The 24,019-nt window shown below is 47.0% G+C and overlaps 1 protein-coding gene across 16 annotated transcripts in view; it reads left to right on the top strand.

Moving 5' to 3' along the window:
• The window catches only part of cyst (rho guanine nucleotide exchange factor 18 cysts), a 1,629,610-nt gene that overhangs the window by 1,233,383 nt on the left and 372,208 nt on the right, over window positions 1–24,019 (top strand). For 12 of the 16 annotated variants that reach the window (XM_070090333.1, XM_070090337.1, XM_070090339.1 and 9 more), the window contains one exon: window positions 21,567–21,900. In XM_070090333.1, the coding sequence (XP_069946434.1) occupies window positions 21,567–21,900 (334 nt within the window). The remainder of the gene's footprint in view (window positions 1–21,566; window positions 21,901–24,019) is intronic. The other 4 variants (XM_070090340.1, XM_070090348.1, XM_070090345.1 and 1 more) reach the window with 1 other exon arrangement.

Below are 24,019 nucleotides of genomic sequence, written 5' to 3'. Positions count from 1 at the left end.
TTACATTCCTTCCCACTCTCAAGGCCCGGGTTATCTTACATTCCTTCCCACTCTCAAGGCCCGGGTTATCTTACATTCCTCTCCACTCTCAAGGCCCGGGTTATCTTGCATTCCTTCCCACTCTCAAGGCCCGGGTTATCTTACATTCCTGCCCACTCTCAAGGCCCGGGTTATCTTGCATTCCTTCCCACTCTCAAGGCCCGGGTTATCTTACATTCCTGCCCACTCTCAAGGCCCGGGTTATCTTACATTCCTGCCCACTCTCAAGGCCCGGGTTATCTTACATTCCTTCCCGCTCTCAAGGCCCGGGTTATCTTACATTCCTTCCCACTCTCAAGGCCCGGGTTATCTTACATTCCTTCCCACTTTCAAGGCCCGGGTTATCTTACATTCCTTCCCACTCTCAAGGCCCGGGTTATCTTACATTCCTTCCCACTCTCAAGGCCCGGGTTATCTTACGTTCCTGCCCACTCTCAAGGCCCGGGTTACCTTACATTCCTGCCCACTCTCAAGGCCCGGGTTATCTTACATTCCTTCCCACTCTCAAGGCCCGGGTTATCTTACATTCCTGCCCACTCTCAAGGCCCGGGTTATCTTACATTCCTGCCCTCTCTCAAGGCCCGGGTTATCTTACATTCCTTCCCACTCTCAAAGCCCGGGTTATCTTACATTCCTGCCCACTCTCAAGGCCCGGGTTATCTTACATTCCTGCCCACTCTCAAGGCCCGGGTTATCTTACATTCCTGCCCACTCTCAAGGCCCGGGTTATCTTACATTCCTGCCCACTCTCAAGGCCCGGGTTATCTTACATTCCTTCCCACTCTCAAGGCCCGGGTTATCTTACATTCCTGCCCACTCTCAAGGCCCGGGTTATCTTGCATTCCTTCCCACTCTCAAGGCCCGGGTTATCTTACATTCCTGCCCACTCTCAAGGCCCGGGTTATCTTACATTCCTGCCCACTCTCAAGGCCCGGGTTATCTTACATTACTTCCCACTCTCAAGGCCCGGGTTATCTTACATTCCTTCCCACTCTCAAGGCCCGGGTTATCTTACATTCCTTCCCACTCTCAAGGCCCGGGTTATCTTACATTCCTTCCCACTCTCAAGGCCCGGGTTATCTTACATTCCTTCCCACTCTCAAGGCCCGGGTTATCTTACATTCCTTCCCACTCTCAAGGCCCGGGTTATCTTACATTCCTGCCCACTCTCAAGGCCCGGGTTATCTTACATTAATTCCCACTCTCAAGGCCCGGGTTATCTTACATTCCTTCCCACTCTCAAGGCCCGGGTTATCTTACATTCCTTCCCACTCTCAAGGCCCGGGTTATCTTACATTCCTTCCCACTCTCAAGGCCCGGGTTATCTTACATTCCTTCCCACTCTCAAGGCCCGGGTTATCTTACATTCCTGCCCAGTCTCAAGGCCCGGGTTATCTTACATTCCTGCCCACTCTCAAGGCCCGGGTTATCTTACATTCCTGCCCACTCTCAAGGCCCGGGTTATCTTACATTCCTTCCCACTCTCAAGGCCCGGGTTATCTTACATTCCTGCCCACTCTCAAGGCCCGGGTTATCTTGCATTCCTTCCCACTCTCAAGGCCCGGGTTATCTTACATTCCTGCCCACTCTCAAGGCCCGGGTTATCTTACATTCCTGCCCACTCTCAAGGCCCGGGTTATCTTACATTCCTGCCCACTCTCAAGGCCCGGGTTATCTTACATTCCTGCCCACTCTCAAGGCCCGGGTTATCTTACATTCCTGCCCACTCTCAAGGCCCGGGTTATCTTACATTCCTGCCCACTCTCAAGGCCCGCGTTATCTTACATTCCTTCCCACTCTCAAGGCCCGGGTTATCTTACGTTCCTGCCCACTCTCAAGGCCCGGGTTATCTTACATTCCTGCCCACTCTCAAGGCCCGGGTTATCTTACATTTCTTCCCACTCTCAAGGCCCGGGTTATCTTACATTCCTGCCTACTCTCAAGGCCCGGGTTATCTTACATTCCTGCCCACTCTCAAGGCCCGGGTTGTCTTACATTCCTTCCCACTCTCAAGGCCCGGGTTATCTTACATTCCTTCCCACTCTCAAGGCCCGGGTTATCTTACATTCCTTCCCACTCTCAAGGTTCGGGTTATCTTACATTCCTGCCCACTCTCAAGGCCCGGGTTATCTTACATTCCTGCCCACTCTCAAGGCCCGGGTTATCTTACATTCCTTCCCACTCTCAAGGCCCGGGTTATCTTACATTCCTGCCCACTCTCAAGGCCCGGGTTATCTTACATTCCTTCCCACTCTCAAGGCCCGGGTTATCTTACATTCCTTCCCACTCTCAAGGCCCGGGTTATCTTACATTCCTTCCCACTCTCAAGGCCCGGGTTATCTTACATTCCTCTCCACTCTCAAGGCCCGGGTTATCTTGCATTCCTTCCCACTCTCAAGGCCCGGGTTATCTTACATTCCTGCCCACTCTCAAGGCCCGGGTTATCTTGCATTCCTTCCCACTCTCAAGGCCCGGGTTATCTTACATTCCTGCCCACTCTCAAGGCCCGGGTTATCTTACATTCCTGCCCACTCTCAAGGCCCGGGTTATCTTACATTCCTTCCCGCTCTCAAGGCCCGGGTTATCTTACATTCCTTCCCACTCTCAAGGCCCGGGTTATCTTACATTCCTTCCCACTTTCAAGGCCCGGGTTATCTTACATTCCTTCCCACTCTCAAGGCCCGGGTTATCTTACATTCCTTCCCACTCTCAAGGCCCGGGTTATCTTACATTCCTTCCCACTCTCAAGGCCCGGGTTATCTTACATTCCTTCCCACTCTCAAGGCCCGGGTTATCTTACATTCCTGCCCACTCTCAAGGCCCGGGTTATCTTACATTCCTGCCCTCTCTCAAGGCCCGGGTTATCTTACATTCCTTCCCACTCTCAAAGCCCGGGTTATCTTACATTCCTGCCCACTCTCAAGGCCCGGGTTATCTTACATTACTTCCCACTCTCAAGGCCCGGGTTATCTTACATTCCTGCCCACTCTCAAGGCCCGGGTTATCTTACATTCCTGCCCACTCTCAAGGCCCGGGTTATCTTACATTCCTGCCCACTCTCAAGGCCCGGGTTATCTTACATTCCTGCCCACTCTCAAGGCCCGGGTTATCTTACATTCCTGCCCACTCTCAAGGCCCGGGTTATCTTACATTCCTGCCCACTCTCAAGGCCCGGGTTATCTTACATTCCTGCCCACTCTCAAGGCCCGGGTTATCTTACATTCCTTCCCACTCTCAAGGCCCGGGTTATCTTACATTCCTTCCCACTCTCAAGGCCCGGGTTATCTTACATTCCTGCCCACTCTCAAGGCCCGAGTTATCTTACATTCCTTCCCACTCTCAAGGCCTGGGTTATCTTACATTCCTGCCCACTCTCAAGGCCCGGGTTATCTTACATTCCTGCCCACTCTCAAGGTCCGGGTTATCTTAAATTCCTTCCCACTCTCAAGGCCCGGGTTATCTTACATTCCTGCCCACTCTCAAGGCCCGGGTTATCTTACATTCCTTCCCACTCTCAAGGCCCGGGTTATCTTACATTCCTGCCCACTCTCAAGGCCCGGGTTATCTTACATTCCTGCCCACTCTCAAGGCCCGGGTTATCTTACATTCCTTCCCACTCTCAAGGCCCGGGTTATCTTACATTCCTTCCCACTCTCAAGGCCCGGGTTATCTTACATTCCTTTCCACTCTCAAGGCCCGGGTTATCTTACATTCCTTCACACTCTCAGGGCCCGGGTTATCTTACATTCCTTCCCACTCTCAAGGCCCGGGTTATCTTACATTCCTGCCCACTCTCAAGGTCCGGGTTATCTTACATTCCTCTCCACTCTCAAGGCCCGGGTTATCTTACATTCCTTCCCACTCTCAAGGCCCGGGTTATCTTACATTCCTCTCCACTCTCAAGGCCCGGGTTATCTTACATTCCTTCCCACTCTCAAGGCCCGGGTTATCTTACATTCCTCTCCACTCTCAAGGCCCGGGTTATCTTACATTCCTTCCCACTCTCAAGGCCCGGGTTATCTTACATTCCTCTCCACTCTCAAGGCCCGGGTTATCTTACATTCCTCTCCACTCTCAAGGCCCGGGTTATCTTACATTCCTTCCCACTCTCAAGGCCCGGGTTATCTTACATTCCTCTCCACTCTCAAGGCCCGGGTTATCTTACATTCCTTCCCACTCTCAAGGCCCGGGTTATCTTACATTCCTCTCCACTCTCAAGGCCCGGGTTATCTTACATTCCTTCCCACTCTCAAGGCCCGGGTTATCTTACATTCCTCTCCACTCTCAAGGCCCGGGTTATCTTACATTCCTCTCCACTCTCAAGGCCCGGGTTATCTTACATTCCTTCCCACTCTCAAGGCCCGGGTTATCTTACATTCCTTCCCACTCTCAAGGCCCGGGTTATCTTACATTCCTCTCCACTCTCAAGGCCCGGGTTATCTTACATTCCTTCCCACTCTCAAGGCCCGGGTTATCTTACATTCTTGCCCACTCTCAAGGCCCGGGTTATCTTACATTCCTTCCCACTCTCAAGGCCCGGGTTATCTTACATTCCTGCCCACTCTCAAGGCCCGGGTTATCTTACATTCCTTCCCACTCTCAAGGCCCGGGTTATCTTACATTCCTGCCCACTCTCAAGGCCCGGGTTATCTTACATTCCTCTCCACTCTCAAGGCCCGGGTTATCTTACATTCCTTCCCACTCTCAAGGCCCGGGTTATCTTACATTCCTTACCACTCTCAACGCCCGGGTTATCTTACATTCCTGCCCACTCTCAAGGCCCGGGTTATCTTACATTCCTCTCCACTCTCAAGGCCCGGGTTATCTTACATTCCTCTCCACTCTCAAGGCCCGGGTTATCTTACATTCGTGCCCACTCTCAAGGCCCGGGTTATCTTACATTCCTGCCCACTCTCAAGGCCCGGGTTATCTTACATTCCTCTCCACTCTCAAGGCCCGGGTTATCTTACATTCCTTCCCACTCTCAAGGCCCGGGTTATCTTACATTCCTGCCCACTCTCAAGGCCCGGGTTATCTTACATTCCTTCCCACTCTCAAGGCCTGGGTTATCTTACATTCCTCTCCACTCTCAAGGCCCGGGTTATCTTACATTCCTGCCCACTCTCAAGGCCCGGGTTATCTTACATTCCTCTCCGCTCTCAAGGCCCGGGTTATCTTACATTCCTCTCCACTCTCAAGGCCCGGGTTATCTTACATTCCTGCCCACTCTCAAGGCCCGGGTTATCTTACATTCCTGCCCACTCTCAAGGCCCGGGTTATCTTACATTCCTCTCCACTCTCAAGGCCCGGGTTATCTTACATTCCTTCCCACTCTCAAGGCCCGGGTTATCTTACATTCCTGCCCACTCTCAAGGCCCGGGTTATCTTACATTCCTCTCCACTCTCAAGGCTCGGGTTATCTTACATTCCTCTCCACTGTCAAGGCCCGGGTTATCTTACATTCCTGCCCACTCTCAAGGCCCGGGTTATCTTACATTCCTGCCCACTCTCAAGGCCCGGGTTATCTTACATTCCTCTCCACTCTCAAGGCCCGGGTTATCTTACATTCCTTCCCACTCTCAAGGCCCGGGTTATCTTACATTCCTGCCCTCTCTCAAGGCCCGGGTTATCTTACATTCCTCTCCACTCTCAAGGCCCGGGTTATGTTACATTCCTTCCCACTCTCAAGGCCCGGGTTATCTTACATTCCTTCCCACTCTCAAGGCCCGGGTTATCTTACATTCCTGCCCACTCTCAAGGCCCGGGTTATCTTACATTCCTCTCCACTCTCAAGGCCCGGGTTATCTTACATTCCTTCCCACTCTCAAGGCCCGGGTTATCTTACATTCCTTCCCACTCTCAAGGCCCGGGTTATCTTACATTCCTTCCCACTCTCAAGGCCCGGGTTATCTTACATTCCTGCCCACTCTCAAGGCCCGGGTTATCTTACATTCCTTCCCACTCTCAAGGCCCGGGTTATCTTACATTCCTCTCCACTCTCAAGGCCCGGGTTATCTTACATTACTCTCCACTCTCAAGGCCCGGGTTATCTTACATTCCTCTCCACTCTCAAGGCCCGGGTTATCTTACATTCCTGCCCACTCTCAAGGCCCGGGTTATCTTACATTCCTTCCCACTCTCAAGGCCCGGGTTATCTTACATTCCTTCCCACTCTCAAGGCCCGGGTTATCTTACATTCCTCTCCACTCTCAAGGCCCGGGTTATCTTACATTCCTCTCCACTCTCAAGGCCCGGGTTATCTTACATTCCTCTCCACTCTCAAGGCCAGGGTTATCTTACATTCCTCTCCACTCTCAAGGCCCGGGTTATCTTACATTCCTGCCCACTCTCAAGGCCCGGGTTATCTTACATTCCTCTCCACTCTCAAGGCCCGGGTTATCTTACATTCCTGCCCGCTCTCAAGGCCCGGGTTATCTTACATTCCTGCCCACTCTCAAGGCCCGGGTTATCTTACATTCCTCTCCACTCTCAAGGCCCGGGTTATCTTACATTCCTGCCCACTCTCAAGGCCCGGGTTATCTTACATTCCTCTCCACTCTCAAGGCCCGGGTTATCTTACATTCCTGCCCACTCTCAAGGCCCGGGTTATCTTACATTCCTCTCCACTCTCAAGGCCCGGGTTATCTTACATTCCTGCCCACTCTCAAGGCCCGGGTTATCTTACATTCCTCTCCACTCTCAAGGCCCGGGTTATCTCACATTCCTGCCCACTCTCAAGGCCCGGGTTATCTTACATTCCTGCCCACTCTCAAGGCCCGGGTTATCTTACATTCCTCTCCACTCTCAAGGCCCGGGTTATCTTACATTCCTGCCCACTCTCAAGGCCCGGGTTATCTTACATTCCTCTCCACTCTCAAGGCCCGGGTTATCTTACATTCCTGCCCACTCTCAAGGCCCGGGTTATCTTACATTCCTCTCCACTCTCAAGGCCCGGGTTATCTTACATTCCTGCCCACTCTCAAGGCCCGGGTTATCTTACATTCCTCTCCACTCTCAAGGCCCGGGTTATCTTACATTCCTGCCCACTCTCAAGGCCCGGGTTATCTTACATTCCTGCCCACTCTCAAGGCCCGGGTTATCTTACATTCCTTCCCACTCTCAAGGCCCGGGTTATCTTACATTCCTGCCCACTCTCAAGGCCCGGGTTATCTTACATTCCTGCCCACTCTCAAGGCCCGGGTTATCTTACATTCCTCTCCACTCTCAAGGCCCGGGTTATCTTACATTCCTGCCCACTCTCAAGGCCCGGGTTATCTTACATTCCTGCCCACTCTCAAGGCCCGGGTTATCTTACATTCCTTCCCACTCTCAAGGCCCGGGTTATCTTACATTCCTGCCCACTCTCAAGGCCCGGGTTATCTTACATTCCTGCCCACTCTCAAGGCCCGGGTTATCTTACATTCCTCTCCACTCTCAAGGCCCGGGTTATCTTACATTCCTGCCCACTCTCAAGGCCCGGGTTATCTTACATTCCTCTCCACTCTCAAGGCCCGGGTTATCTTACATTCCTGCCCACTCTCAAGGCCCGGGTTATCTTACATTCCTCTCCACTCTCAAGGCCCGGGTTATCTTACATTCCTGCCCACTCTCAAGGCCCGGGTTATCTTACATTCCTCTCCACTCTCAAGGCCCGGGTTATCTTACATTCCTGCCCACTCTCAAGGCCCGGGTTATCTTACATTCCTGCCCACTCTCAAGGCCCGGGTTATCTTACATTCCTTCCCACTCTCAAGGCCCGGGTTATCTTACATTCCTGCCCACTCTCAAGGCCCGGGTTATCTTACATTCCTGCCCACTCTCAAGGCCCGGGTTATCTTACATTCCTCTCCACTCTCAAGGCCCGGGTTATCTTACATTCCTGCCCACTCTCAAGGCCCGGGTTATCTTACATTCCTGCCCACTCTCAAGGGCCGGGTTATCTTACATTCCTTCCCACTCTCAAGGCCCGGGTTATCTTACATTCCTGCCCACTCTCAAGGCCCGGGTTATCTTACATTCCTGCCCACTCTCAAGGCCCGGGTTATCTTACATTCCTCTCCACTCTCAAGGCCCGGGTTATCTTACATTCCTTCCCACTCTCAAGGCCCGGGTTATCTTACATTCCTCTCCACTCTCAAGGCCCGGGTTATCTTACATTCCTGCCCACTCTCAAGGCCCGGGTTATCTTACATTCCTCTCCACTCTTTAGATTGGGTATGAGTTATGTTTTATATTTTCTTTGACTTCGTATTTACTTTATTCATTGTGAAGTATCTGAAGTTTATCCTTCTTGATCATCATTTTATTAAGAACAAAATACCGCGACCGGAACAATGAACAAATAACACGCATATACCATTTACAAAGTCACAGTCTGACTTTGTAAATGGTGCAAGTCGGACCAAAGCGTCGTCGTAACCTCTCTGCTATGTGCTGTGGCCCACTGCAAGACTTAGTATATACCAACTTGAAGGTTTGCTGTGGCCTCTCACCTATATTCCAGTATCGTTTGTGAAAGATTATACAGCATTATTATTTGCCTTTGTGTATGTTAGATGCGAAAAAGAAAAGTATACATCACTGTGATTATACGGCACTACGATTTGTTTCTAGGTAGATATAAGGAAGAAAATTGAGGCGTGTTTAGTCTCCTAAACTGCGTCACTCAGTGATTACATATGTAGTGTTTTGATGTCTATGTAACTTACGTACGTGTCAGTGTATGTTTGTGTGTGTGTGTGGGTTACATATTTGTTCTTACCTATTTGTGGTTGCAGGGGTCGATTCATAGCTCCTGGTTCCGCCTCTTTGCTGGTCGCTATTGAAAATAAAAATGTTTATTTTTTTGCAAACATTAAAATGTGTGGTTGACATATAAAATATATATGGATCCTGCCTCCACTACATCACTCTCCAGACTTCCACTTCCAGACAACTCTGACTGAAGAAATATTTTCTAACTTTCCTGTGATTCACTTGAGTTTTCAGCTGTGACCCCTTGTTGCTGTGTCCCATCTCTGAAATATCGTGTCTCCATCCACCTTGTCAATTCCTCCAAGTATTTTATATGTTGTTATCATGTCTTCTCCTATCCCTCCTGTCCCCCAATGTTGTCAGGTTGAGCTCCCTTAACTTCTCCTTGTATTACATACCCCCTCAGCTCCGGGACTGGTCTTGTTGCAAACCTTTGCACTTTCTCTAGCTTATTGACGCGTTTAACCAGGTGTGGGTTCCATACTTGTGTTGCATACTCCAATATGAGCCTGACATACACAGTGTACAGTGTCGTGAATGACTCCTTACATAGATGTCGAAACGCTATTCTTAGGTTTGCCAGGCGTCCATATGTTGCAACAGTTATTTGGTTGGTGTTCGCCTCAGATGTGCTCTGTATGATGCTCACCCCAGGATCCTTTTCCTTGAGTGAGTTTTGCAGCCTTTGACCTCTTAGGCTGTACTCCGTCTGCGGGCTTCTTTGTCCTTCCCTAAACTTCATAACTTGACACTTGCTGGGGTTAAACTCCAGGCTTGCAGCCTGTCTAGATCCCCTTGTAGGCTTACCTGATCTTTGTCCGCTTGTATTCTCCATATTAGCTTCACGTCTGCGAGCAGGGACACTTCTGAATCTATCCCTTCTGTCATGTCATTCACATATACAAGAAACAACACCGGACCTATGACTGACCCTTGTGGAACCCCACTCAACACACGCACCCACTGTGTGTGTGTGTGTGTGTGTGTGTGTGTGTGTGTTTATCCCACGTCCTTGCTTGTGTATATCAGTAGGTAAATATATATTTATATTCATGTTACTTTATTTTGTGTAACTCTTAGACTTTACCAAGCGCCCCTCAAACCCTAATAAAAAAAGGGGGGAGGGGGTAGAAATGACGAAAATTCACCTGGCTAGCTTTACACTAGAAATATTAAGAAAAAAAAGCTGGTGAAAATACTAAACTATCGGAGCGTGAGTGTACTGAGGCCTGAAACAGATATGTTTGTACAGGAAACATCATCGATTATCCAGGGTTTGAGGAAATGGTCGGTGGATTGTGTGGAGGTCACTGATAGGTGATTTAGAAGAGAGGAGACGAGTGCTGTAGTTTTGGTGATTGTGATTTTTTGGGGGTATTGTAGTTTGGGATAGTGGTGTGTACTTCCTTAGTTGTTTTTGCAGGAGTCGATTTACAGATATAAACCTCTCAGTAATCGACTTGCTTTACTGATTTCTGGCCTCCGGTACCCTATCAAACCTATTTTTAGAACTGTGTATGGCATTTGCCTTCACCTCTATCTTGTGCGTTCCTTTTATCAGCCTGGAGTAAACAGTGTACTTTCTGCGTCTTAACTCATATCTGCGCCCTCTACCTCCCTCGCTTCTCAAACAAATGGGATAGACCATCCTGAGAGATGGTAATTCCCAAGTAATAATTGCAGCTCTGCTGGAAGGAAAGTTGAAGCTACCGTAGCTGAGAAGTCTTCACTTAAGGGATAAGGAACAAAAAGGCAGATTACCGTGACTGGAACAATACACAAAGAACCCGCACATAGTAGAGAGAAGCTTACGACGACGTTTCGGTCCGACTTTAACTACTTGTTCGGATTTTTAATTCGGAAGGTTAGCCACCCAAGGTAATGACCACATCCTCATTACGCTACTGAAGACTGAAGTCTCCCAGCTCAGGCCGACGAATTTTAACACCGTGTAACCCATTTTGCGTGATGGAATATTACAGGGACAACACCTTTTCTTTACACTGTGTCCAATGCAATAGAGTAGAAGCACACTGCTGATGTATCCAATTATGATAAATAACTCTTGTACTTGTAGGGGTCGGCCTAGGAAAGGTTGGAGGGAGGGGGTAAAGGAGGTTTTGTGTGCGAGGGGCTTGGACTTCCAGCAGGCATGCGTGAGCGTGTTTGATAGGAGTGAATGGAGACAAATGGTTTTTAATACTTGACGTGCTGTTGGAGTGTGAGCAAAGTAACATTTATGAAGGGGTTCAGGGAAACCGGCAGGCCGGACTTGAGTCCTGGAGATGGGAAGTACAGTGCCTGCACTCTGAAGGAGGGGTGTTAATGTTGCAGTTTAAAAACTGTAGTGTAAAGCACCCTTCTGGCAAGACAGTGATGGAGTGAATGATGGTGAAAGTTTGTCTTTTTCGGGCCACCCTGCCTTGGTGGGAATCGGCCAGTGTGATAATAAAAATAATATAACTCTTGTACTTGTTACCTCTTTATAATTCTTGAGTATTTTGTAAGTCGTGCTCGCCTCTTGCTATTCTCGTTGGTTTGTTCATTAATTCTTAACATGTATTTCATTCCTCTCGGTTTTGACACCAGTCTTGTTGCGAACCTTTGCACTTTTTCTGGTTCCTGTATGTGCTTGATCAGGTGCGTGCTCCATGCTCTGAAAATGTAGCTAGTGAATACCTCAAGGGTGGTTCCTGACCCCACAGTCGAGTCCCGCACCTCAAGGATGGTTCCTGACCCCACAGTCGAGTCCCGCACCTCAAGGATGGTTCCTGACCCCGCAGTCGAGTCCCGCACCTCAAGGATGGTTCCTGACCCCACAGTCGAGTCCCGCACCTCAAGGATGGTTCCTGACCCCGCAGTCGAGTCCCGCACCTCAAGGATGGTTCCTGACCCCGCAGTCGAGTCCCGCACCTCAAGGATGGTTCCTGACCCCGCAGCCGAGTCCTGCATCTCAAGGGTGGTTCCTGACCCCGCAGCCGAGTCCTGCACCTCAAGGGTGGTTCCTGACCCCGCAGCCGAGTCCTGCACCTGAAGGGTGGTTCCTGACCCCGCAGCCGAGTCCTGCACCTCAAGGATGGTTCCTGACCCCGCAGCCGAGTCCCGCACCTCAAGGATGGTTCCTGACCCCGCAGCCGAGTCCTGCACCTCAAGGATGGTTCCTGACCCCGCAGCCGAGTCCCGCACCTCAAGGATGGTTCCTGACCCCGCAGCCGAGTCCCGCACCTCAAGGATGGTTCCTGACCCCGCAGCCGAGTCCTGCACCTCAAGGATGGTTCCTGACCCCGCAGCCGAGTCCCGCACCTCAAGGATGGTTCCTGACCCCGCAGCCGAGTCCTGCACCTTTATTGTATAATGTCTTAAATATTTTAGGCTCCTAAAAGCTGTTATAAGACTAGCTAGTTTAATATATGTTCCTGAAAGCCTATGTTTATGTTCTTCCAGTGGTATGTATGTTGTTCCAGTGGTATGTTTGTTCTTCCAGTGGTATGTTTGTATGTTCTTCCAGTGGTATGTTGGTATGTTCTTCCAGTGGTATGTTGGTATGTTCTTCCAGTGGTATGTTTGTATGCTCTTCAAGTGGTATGTTTGGTATGTTCTTCCAGTGGTATGTTTATATGTTCTTCCAGTGATATGTATGTTCTTCCAGTGGTATGTTTGTATGTTCTTCCAGTGGTATGTTTGTATGTTCTTCCAGTGGTATGTTTGTTATGTTCTTCCAGTGGTATGTTTGTATGTTCTTCCAGTGGTATGTATGTTCTTCCAGTGGTATGTTTGTATGTTCTTCCAGTGGTATGTTTGTATGTTCTTCAAGTGGTATGTTTGTATGTTCTTCCAGTGGTATGTTTGTTATGTTCTACCAGTGGTATGTTTGTATGTTCATCCAGTGATATGTATGTTCTTCCAGTGGTATGTTTGGTATGCTCTTCCAGTGGTATGTTTGGTATGTTCTTCCAGTGGTATGTTTGTATGTTCTTCTAGTGATATGTATGCTCTTCCAGTGGTATGTTTGGTATGTTCTTCCAGTGGTATGTTTGTATGTTCTTCTAGTGATATGTATATTCTTCCAGTGGTATGTTTGGTATGTTCTTCGTGTTACGCTTGTATGTTCTTCCAGTGGTATGTTTGTATGTTCTTCCAGTGGTATGTTTGTATGTTCTTCCAGTGGTATGTTTGTATGTTCTTCCAGTGGTATGTTTGTATGTTCTTCCAGTGGTATGTTTGTATGTTCTTCCAGTGGTATGGTTGGTTGGTATGTTCTTCCAGTGGTATGTTTGATATGTTCTTCCAGTGATATAATTGGTATGTTCTTCCAGTGATATGTTTGTATGTTCTTTCAGTGGTATATTTGGTATGTTCTTCCAGTGGTATGTTTGGTATGTTCTTCCAGTGGTATGTTTGTATGTTCTTCCAGTGGTATGTTTGGTATGTTCTTCCAGTGGTATGTTTGGTATGTTCTTCCAGTGGTATGTTTGTATGTTCTTCCAGTGGTATGTTTGGTATGTTCTTCCAGTGGTATGTTTGGTATGTTCTTCCAGTGGTATGTTTGGTATGTTCTTGCAGTGATATGTTTGGTATGTTCTTGCAGTGGTATGTTTGGTATGTTCTTCCAGTGGTATGTTTGGTATGTTCTTCCAGTGATATGTTTGGTATGTTCTTGCAGTGATATGGTTGGTATGTTTGGTATGTTCTTCCAGTGATATGTTTGGTATGTTCTTCCAGTGATATGTTTGGTATGTTCTTCCAGTGATATGTTTGGTATGTTCTTGCAGTGATATGGTTGGTATGTTTGGTATGTTCTTCCAGTGATATGTTTGGTATGTTCTTCCAGTGGTATGTTTGGTATGTTCTTCCAGTGGTATGTTTGGTATGTTCTTCCAGTGGTATGTTTGGTATGTTCTTCCAGTGATATGTTTGGTATGTTCTTGCAGTGATATGTTTGGTATGTTCTTGCAGTGATATGGTTGGTATGTTTGGTATGTTCTTCCAGTGATATGTTTGGTATGTTCTTCCAGTGATATGTTTGGTATGTTCTTCCAGTGATATGTTTGGTATGTTCTTGCAGTGATATGGTTGGTATGTTTGGTATGTTCTTCCAGTGATATGTTTGTATGTTCTTCCAATGATATGTTTGGTATGTTCTTCCAGTGGTATGTTTGGTATGTTCTTCCAGTGATATGTTTGTATGTTGTTCCAGTGATATGTTTGGTATGTTCTTGCAGTGATGTGGTTGGTATGTTCTTCCAGTGGTATGTTTGGTATGTACTTCCATTGATATGTTTAGTATATACCTTTGATATACCTTTGACGAGTTTCGAGTGTGTTTCTACTCCCGGAGCCCGGCCGTGGGCCAGGTTCGCCTCGTGCTAGTTGGTCAACCAGGCTGTTGTTGCTGCTGGAGGCCCATTACTCCACATATCCATCTCATTCTGGTTGAGCTGGCACCTGGTGAAGATACTTGTCCAATTTTTCCGTGAAGACTTCTACACTTGTACCAGCATTTTTTCTGATGTCTTCTGATAAGATGTTGAATAATCTGGGACAACGGATGTTGATATAGTGTTCCCTTATTGTGCCCACCGCACCCCTGCTTTTCACTGGGTTTATTTTGCATTTCCTCCTGTATCTCTCGCTCCAGTATGTTATGGCAGTGTGTAGATTTGGGACCAAGCCCTCGGGTACTTTCCAGGTATATATTATATATATCTCTCCGCTCCACTGAGTACGTATTTAAGACATTAAGGCTTTCCCAGTGATTTAAATGCTTTACTGGCTCTATGCGGGCCGTAAAAGATCTCTGTATTTTTTCCAGCTCTGATATATTTCCTGCTCCGGCATTATTTTCCACATCAACTCCCAGTTCGTATTCGATGTTGACTACAGTGCACGGGATGGATGTAGGATGCACAGTGACGACAGTGCTGGGTTACCGTGACGGTGACTCAGCACTCTCGTCATTATGTAAAATTATGTCTTATGAAATCAAACATCGAAAATATTTCGCCTGGGAGGGGCGACATCGTAGTGTTGGTCAGTCACTTTTGTTCTGTAGCCTGAAGTATGTCAGAGATGTAATATATGTAACTACCACCAGTACCCAACACTACCACTATCCTACACTACCACTACCCAACCCTACCACTACCCAACCCTACCACTACCCAACCCTACCACTACCCAACCCTACCACTATCCTGGACTACCATTGCTACTACCCTACACTGCTACTACCCTACACTACTACTACCCTACACTACTACTACCCTACACTACTACTACCCTACACTACTACTACCCTACACTACTACTACCCTACACTTCCACTACTACCACCACCACCCTACATGTTCCGCCCGCTACTTCCTCCTGCTCTTCCTCTTCTTTCCTCGCTCTTCCTCTCCCTTTTCTCATAGCCTTTCCCCCTTCTCTTGCTTGCCCTCTTCGCTCTCTTCCTTCTCCCTACCAGAGACATCCCGCCCAGTAAGTGTCTGGGGAACGCCAAGATTAACATTTTATCCTCATTTTCCACTCCAGTTTGTCGTTGAAAATATCAGGAGAATTCCTGTTTAGTGACGGGATTAAGATAATATGAGAAACGTAGGAGCAGGGAAGAAAGGCAGGAAAGAGGGAGAGAGAGAGAGAGAGAGAGAGAGAGAGAGAGAGAGAGAGAGAGAGAGAGAGAGAGAGAGAGAGAGAGAGAAAGGAGGGAGGGAGAGAGGAAGGAAGGAAAGAGGTAAGTGCATAAAAGTGGTGGGTGGGTACTTATTGTCTTGGTACATATTAAAGATATATAGTATTCTTCTTCATGGTTGCATATAATATAGCACGAGTGCTGACACTGGGTGCCAGTAGCTTAGATGATTCACTAATTTAAGTGAGCAGTAAAATATCTTTCTTTATTCTCTGCCTGAGATATACCACTTAAACCTTTGATCGTCTGGCATTCTTAGCCAAGGTTGTTGTGCTGTTGTTTCTCTTCTGTGAAATTATCTGACACTCTTTTGCCCCTTTCCAGTTTTGAGTTAGTTATTTTTTCCTGACGAATATATTGTAATTTAGTTCCCGCTATACATTTGTCAATACTGTTAATATATTATTATTGTCATTAGTCAGTATGAGGGCTGGTAGGGGATGTGTACCTCTGTGATACCTTTAATGTTCATATTTCTCCACACATCTCTGTGTGAGAGTCAGTTGGATACTAGACTCCTTTGAGGCAGGACCTCGGCTTTGCAGATCCATATATATCTTTGCATTTACAAACTGGAGAGAGAGGAACACACTCCCACTGGAGGACATAAATGGATATTATGTTGTGGGTTGACTGGAGAGCGAATGAGGACTGGAATAATACTGGCACTTGCTCTGGTAGCTTATAATGTCGAGGTATGCTTAACAATTCGCAAACAGGCGAAATTATTTACAAACTTAATCTCTCAGTCTACAGCAGGATTCGTACATGCAAACTCAGCATCAGAGTATACAGTACTATAATCAAACAGACAGACTGCAGATCTGGAATCTGGCAGTGTACTCTGATGCCGAGTTTGAAGGCTCGAATCCTGGCGTGGATTTGGCATCAGAGTACACTGCCAGACTCCAGATCTGCAGTCTGGCTGTGTGATTATAGTACTGTGTACTCTGATGCCGAGTTTGAAGGCTCGAATCCTGCTGTGGACTGACGGATTATGTTTGTTAATAATTTCGCCTGTCTGCGAATTGTTAAGCATATTTCTACATTATACGTTACCCGAGTAAGTGCCAGTATTATTGCAGCTCTCACTCACTCTCCAGTCAACCCACAACACATTATCAGTTTACGTCCTTCAGTGCGAGTGTGTTAATGTCTCTCCAGTTTTACAATGCTTATAGCTGTGTTTTTTATTTCTCTTGCGTTAGATTTATCATCTCTTTCTGTTCTATGTTAGAGTTTCATGCTGGTTTGTATTGCATTCATCTTCCCTCTTTATATTTGTTTGGAATCTCAAACTGGCTTGTCAGATTTACAATCCCTCTTTGTAATGTTTACTAGAGGAGAATATATAATATCTTTACATGTTGCTCCTCGAGGCTTTGGACTGCTATTACTGGTTGTATAGATTCTGCAAATCAGACCTCACCTGCTTCGTGCTGGTAAACATCAACTATCCACGGAGGTACTAGCATCTTCTCACCAGTGCGAAGCAAATAGTAAGCAGGTTGATTAACAACCACCAACCGAGTTACTATAGTCAACACTGAGAGACAAGATCCTGTTAAGTGTTTTGCATTTGGCAGGATTATTATTATTTCTGTCTCATGATAATATAAGATTGCAGGTAAAGCTTATAAATTTCTACTTAAATTCCACTTTGCAGTTATAGTTACTTTCCTGTGTGTTTCTTAATAGTTCTTAGTCCATTAATATTTTCTTTTCCAGTGTTGAAGGTCTGGTCAGAGACTGGGCCGCGGAGGCCATGATCCATGCCACAGTTTACAGACATACATGGAAAATAAGTCCTTTTCATATATGCTTCCTAGTGGAAGCAGATATGAAAAGGACAGTTACTTTATGAAACTCATAACGTTAGTGAAAGCAAACAATGGACAAGATTTAGAGGTGGTGAATAAAGGTAAGTAGTGAGTTTATTGAGGCTGTGGCTTTTTCTGTGATGATTTTCGATAGCTCTGTGATTTCAGTTCTTTTAGTTTTTGTCTTAACTTCCTTCGTTTAGTTTGTTCAGTTTTTAGATTGTTTTGTCTTTTTCTGCCCAGGAAACAGCATTCTGACACAGGTCTTAGTCATAAGATGGCTCGCTCAGTGCCGGGGTCACGGGACCAACTGCAGTTTGGCTGGTGGCGTCAGGTCGCAGCTAACACTGGTGTTTACTTTTTCTTACTCGCCGGTACTCTCCCGGCCCGAGTCTTTTCCAAGTAGTGGTGACCCGGCCTTGGCTCCCTATCTGGGGAGTATCTCCAGACCAAAGTCTCCCATGGGAGGTGTTTACTGTCGTCTTGGTAGTGGTGTATCAGTGAAATGTTGCACCCCGTGTACAACGAGGATTTTAGGTAAAAGGACACAAGTGCCACTAATGCCACATTATCATTGTGGCAACGTTTCGCTCTCCAGGAGCTTTTTCAAGCCGTTACAAACAATACAGGGACACAGAGGGTATATATATGTATAGAGTGATGTGCTTTGTACCTATATATACACCTATATATACCTATATATACACATATATACCTATATATACACTATATATACCTATATATACACTCTGTTCCTGTATTGTTTGTAACAACTTGACAAAATTCCTGGAGAGCGAAACGTTGCCATAATAAAAATGTCGCATTAGCTGCACTTGTATTCTTTTAGCTAACATATTATCGGTAATTCTACCAACATTATTACAACGAAGATGAAACTCTTCTCAAAACTCCAGCAGAAGAGGAGGATCCAGTGGTAGCATCTATCACTGGACGTGAGTGCCGGAGACGCTTATGTTGTGACCGCTGTATAGTCCTTGTGGCTTAGCGCTTCTTTTTGATTATAATAATTATGTTGTGACCGCTGTATAGTCCTTGTGGCTTAGCGCTTCTTTTTGATTATAATAATGTTGTGACCACCATTCTTCTTTAATTTATGTCTTCCTACCTTCTTCACATATATATATTGGTGTCAACATCCCTGGTTGTCCCAGACTTTTTAACATCGTACCAGAAGACATCACAGACACTACCGGAATAAGTGTAAAAGTATTCAGAAAATTTCCACAATTTCCTCCTTCAAGTGCCGAATCAACCAGGCTGCGATGGATATATGGGCCAGCGGGCCTGCCAGCAGCAACAGTCTGGTTGACCAGGAACGCAGCAGACGAGCCTGACCCAGGGCCCGATTGCGGAAGTAAGAAAACTCTGGAAACCTACCTGAGGCGAAGGTAAATGTTGGCGCGTGTGATGAGTGGTGACTGTTTCATGGTTCCCTGATGACGTTCTTTAGGCTGATTGGTGGCTGCTTTGTGTCTCTCTAATGTCGTTAGCAAGCGATTAATACATACTTGAGGACGTGTGATGATGCTGGGCACCCAGTTGGTCGTTGCTGTTGATGGAATATACTTGAGTTTGGTGGTAACGCTCTTGGTAATACTAGTTTGTGGTGACGCATTCTCCAATTTTTCGTCTCTTTTTCAATTTTCCCAGATTGGCAATTTTGGCGGTTGTCGCACCTTCTCAGGACAGTCATGGCGTCCTGGGACAGTGTCACGGCATCCTGAGAGTATCATAGCTCTTGGACAGTGTCATGGCATCCTGGACAACGTCACGGCATCCTGGAAGTGTCATGGCGTCCTGGGATAGTGTCACTGCTTCTAGAGACAGTATTGTGTCAGGGAGCAGTATCATAGCTTCTGGGCACAGTTCCTTGGTCGTTCATAAAGGCAGAATCTTCTCTTGAAAGAATTTAAGGTCATGGGACCGTGCTAATGTCTTCTGTGACAGCCTGGTTGATCAGAAGGCCTGGCCTGTGACGAGGCCTGCCATTAGCGTTGATCCCTGACGCTGTTTCCAGGTAAACTTCAGGTGAACTCATTTTCCTCCGCAGAAAAAAAGGTCATTTCCACAGCATCCGCAGTCATCTCCCAAGGAAACACTGACTGATGCTCTCTCATACAACTGATGCTGCAGTCAACAATTTTGCATCGCATTTTTATATCTTGTTTTAGGATTTTTACATGAAGGCTGACAACACGAGGTGGATAATGAAGGATATGGAGCTATTCTAAATACTATTTAGTAAGTTATGACGATGTAATTAACCAAAATTATGTGTTACTACGTATGTTTTCTCTTTCAACAATGAATTCTTCAAACGGAAATTTAGTTGCAGTATGGGGAAGGCAACTCTCTCCTGTACTCGCTATCTTGTCAAACACTTGTTTCCAGCTTTAAGAGAAATTCATTGTTATACTTTGATGAATAAGACCATTGTTGTGGAGAGAAATAGAAAAGAGAGAGAGACAAATGTAGTGTAATGCGATTCTTTATTGACAACGTTTCGCCCACACAGTGGGCTTGTTCAATTCGCACATGTATCTAATCTCTTTGTGTCTTGATGAAATATACTGGGCGAAACCTTGTGGTGTTGAGGTTGCCTTGAATAGCTGCTGCTCGTGGGTTTCACGCTTCAAAACCTGATCCTGGCCATACCTGTGTTCAGCCTGAACACAGGTATGGCCTGTGTTCAGAATGAAGCCAGACCTCATTGTTGCCTGACCTCGGCTTCTAAGACTTGGTCTTGGATCGTAAGATCTGGTCTGGGACTGTAAGGTCTGGTCATGGATCCCAAGATCTGGCCTTGGATAGTGACATTTGGTCTTGGATCGTAAGATCTGGTCTGGGACTGTAAGGTCTGGTCATGGATCCCAAGATCTGGCCTTGGATAGTGACATTTGGTCTTGGATCCTGAGATCCGGTTTTCGATCGTATAATCTGGCCTTGGATCCTGAGATTTGTTTTTGGATCGTAAGATCTGCGTTTGGATTCCGAGATCTGGTTTTGGATTGCAGGATTTGGTTTTGGATCGCAAGATTTGGTTGTGGATGCCAAGATCTGGCCTTGGATCGCAAGATTTGGTTGTGGATGCCAAGATCTGGCCTTGGATCGCAAGATTTAGTTGTGGATCCCAAGATCTGGCCTTGGATCGCAAGATTTGGTTGTGGATCCCAAGATCTGACCTTGGATTGCTTCACCTGTTGATGGTTACCGAGGTCATCGCCCCCCACCACTTGGTCCCAGACTGCTGGTATGATCAGTCAGGCTATTGGCACTAGAAACAGTTCAACGTATGCATCACAGCCCTGCTGATCAGGAACTGTCTAAAAGTATCTACTTCTTGAAGGTAACTGAAGGCTTCTTGGTCATTTCCTCCTTTGGGTATTAAAGGGATTATTTAAAGGGAGGAATTCTTGAAATAGGGTTTTGCAATTTTTTAATAACAGAATCAATTTTAGGATTTCTTTCGCTTTCACTAATTGTTTTTTGCTGTCTGCTGGGCTGCCTTTAATGTTTCTTGTTTCAACTCCAAACATTCTCTCACTATTGTTCAGCTTTGATTCAGCAAGAAATCTTGAAATTTTGAGACATTCTTTTATGCTTTATCTCCTCTCTCTCTCTCTCTCTCTCTCTCTCTCTCTCTCTCTCTCTCTCTCTCTCTCTCTCTCTCTCTCCCTCTAGCGTGGTTGTTAGGTAGAAACCAACTGGTGGCATCTAATTCATTGTCATCATCGTCATCATCATTCATCAATTCATCATCATAGATATGGGTAGTTGTGAAAGTCTTGTTGCGCTGCGTGACTTTCGTTTCATCGTATGACTGTTGGTTTAAGGAAGTGTGAGTCTTGTTGATGAGTGGGTCTCGTGTGTTGTGTGAGGTTTATTGACGTATATTGTGGCTGTACTGTGTCAGGAGTGGTGTAAGTATACTGTGTATTATGAGAGTACTGTGTATTATGAAGGAATTGGGTATTATGAGGATATTTGGTACTGTGTGAGGAAGGTTGTTGTGTATTGTGGGTGAACTGTGTAAGGGCCCTTTGTGTATTAAGTGTATTGTGTATTATGGGAGTATATTGTGTGAGGGTATTATATATTTAGGGTATTGTTACTATTATATGGTATAGGGCTGTAATGTCACGTTATTGCATTGTTGTTATTGCACTGTTATTTTGTTGTTGCTGGCACTGTGTTAATGAAATTTTATGTTTGTGCACTAACATTGTGTGGTCTCCCAACAGAGTGGTCGTGGCTTGAGCCGCCTCAGTTCGTCGTGTCCGTCGCTCAACGTGGACGGGGAGGAGCTGGACGATGACGACTCTCCCTCATGTAAGTCCCCCTCTGGGCCCAGCCCCGCCCTGCCAGGAGCCAGCAGCAGCAGCAGCAGCCCCCACGCCCACACCTATCAGGCGAGGAGGGGGTCTGGTCGTCTCTCCTCGCGCTCCGACGACGGCGAGACCACCAGCCCCAACACCCCCAACACCCCCAACACGCCTATCACCTCCAGCTCCCTCGACGAGCACCACCTCTGTCCCGATACCCCCAAAATCCGGGTCAACGACTCCACGCCCACAGGTACAGGCGAGGACGTCCCCCTCTGGTGGTGCCCTGCCTGTTCCCCTAGCACCATGCACTGCCCACTTCCAGGTTATGCATGGCATTCCTAGGACACGCCTATCCATCCGCCCTAGATTATGTCTGTTCTCCATTTTAGTGTACGTTTGCTTCCATGTCCTAAAGGGAGACGCATACACTCGTCCCGGGACATGTCCATTCCCTCTGCACGAAACTCCCCCCCCCCCCCATCCCTCCCTCCCTATCCCTTAGCCCTGTTGTTACATCGGCGTCGTTTGCTCTTTATTATTTTGCGGCTGAGAGTTTGCTTGCAAGCTTTATCAAGTCACTGACCTTCTCCAGGACGACCAACAGGTGGTGGTTAATACCTAGTATTACCTAGTATTACCACCAATACTTACTACCAACACATCTACTACCAGCCACATGTATTACGAAGTTCATGTTCTACTGAGGACAGGTACTATCAACCACGGGCACTATCAATGACAGGTATTGTCAACCACGAGTACTACCAACGACAGGTACTATCAACCGCGGGTATTACTCACGACAAGTACTATCAACCACGGGTACAACCCACGACAGGTACTATCAACGACAGGTACTATCTACCACAAGTACTATCAAAGACAGGTACTATCAACAACGGGCGCGTCGAACTGCAGGTACTGTTAACCACGGGTACTACTAATGACAGGTACTAACAGTCACGGATGCTACCAGTGACAGTACTGAAGTCTTTTTGTTTAAATATTTGTTAACATTAAGTCCCAAAAGACTTAAACAGGTATCAAATAAGAGAGTGCATACATGCCTTTATACATTTTTAGCCAGCATCTGATGTTCCGGGTAGAAGTGACTTAACCGGTACCTGGAGGTAGTAATGATGCGCCGGGTAGGAGCAACTTAACCAGTACTTGGAGGTAGTAATGATGTGCCGGGTAGGAGCAACTTAACCAGTACTTGGAGGTAGTAATGATGTGCCGGGTAGGAGCAATTTAACCAGTACTTGGAGGTAGTAATGATGTGCCGGGTAGGAGCAACTTAACCAGTACTTGGAGGTAGTAATGATGTGCCGGGTAGGAGCAACTTAACCAGTACTTGGAGGTAGTAATGATGTGCCGGGTAGGAGCAACTTAACCAGTACTTGGAGGTAGTAATGATGTGCCGGGTAGGAGCAACTTAACCAGTACTTGGAGGTAGTAATGATGTGCCGGGTAGGAGCAACTTAACCAGTACCTGGAGGTAGTAATGATGTGCCGGGTAGGAGCAACTTAACCAGTACTTGGAGGTAGTAATGATGTGCCGGGTAGGAGCAACTTAACCAGTACCTGGCGGTAGTAATGATGTGCCGGGTAGGAGCAACTTAACCAGTACTTGGAGGTAGTAATGATGTGCCGGGTAGGAGCAACTTAACCAGTACTTGGAGGTAGTAATGATGTGCCGGGTAGGAGCAACTTAACCAGTACTTGGAGGTAGTAATGATGTGCCGGGTAGGAGCAACTTAACCAGTACCTGGAGGTAGTAATGATGTGCCGGGTAGGAGCAACTTAACCAGTACTTGGAGGTAGTAATGATGTGCCGGGTAGGAGCAACTTAACCAGTACTTGGAGGTAGTAATGATGTGCCGGGTAGGAGCAACTTAACCAGTACTTGGAGGTAGTAATGATGTGCCGGGTAGGATCAACTTAACCAGTACTTGGAGGTAGTAATGATGTGCCGGGTAGGAGCAACTTAACCAGTACTTGGAGGTAGTAATGATGTGCCGGGTAGGAGCAACTTAACCAGTACCTGGAGGTAGTAATGATGTGCCGGGTAGGAGCAACTTAACCAGTACTTGGAGGTAGTAATGATGTGCCGGGTAGGAGCAACTTAACCAGTACCTGGAGGTAGTAATGATGTGCCGGGTAGGAGCAACTTAACCAGTACTTGGAGGTAGTAATGATGTGCCGGGTAGGAGCAACTTAACCAGTACCTGGAGGTAGTAATGATGTGCCGGGTAGGAGCAACTTAACCAGTACTTGGAGGTAGTAATGATGTGCCGGGTAGGAGCAACTTAACCAGTACCTGGAGGTAGTAATGATGTGCCGGGTAGGAGCAACTTAACCAGTACCTG

The sequence above is a fragment of the Cherax quadricarinatus genome, chromosome 31, assembly GCF_038502225.1.
Source record: "Cherax quadricarinatus isolate ZL_2023a chromosome 31, ASM3850222v1, whole genome shotgun sequence".
Taxonomy (NCBI): Eukaryota; Metazoa; Arthropoda; class Malacostraca; order Decapoda; family Parastacidae; genus Cherax; species Cherax quadricarinatus.
Note: the sequence above shows the minus strand (reverse complement) of the source record. Positions and strands in the feature narration are given on the sequence as shown.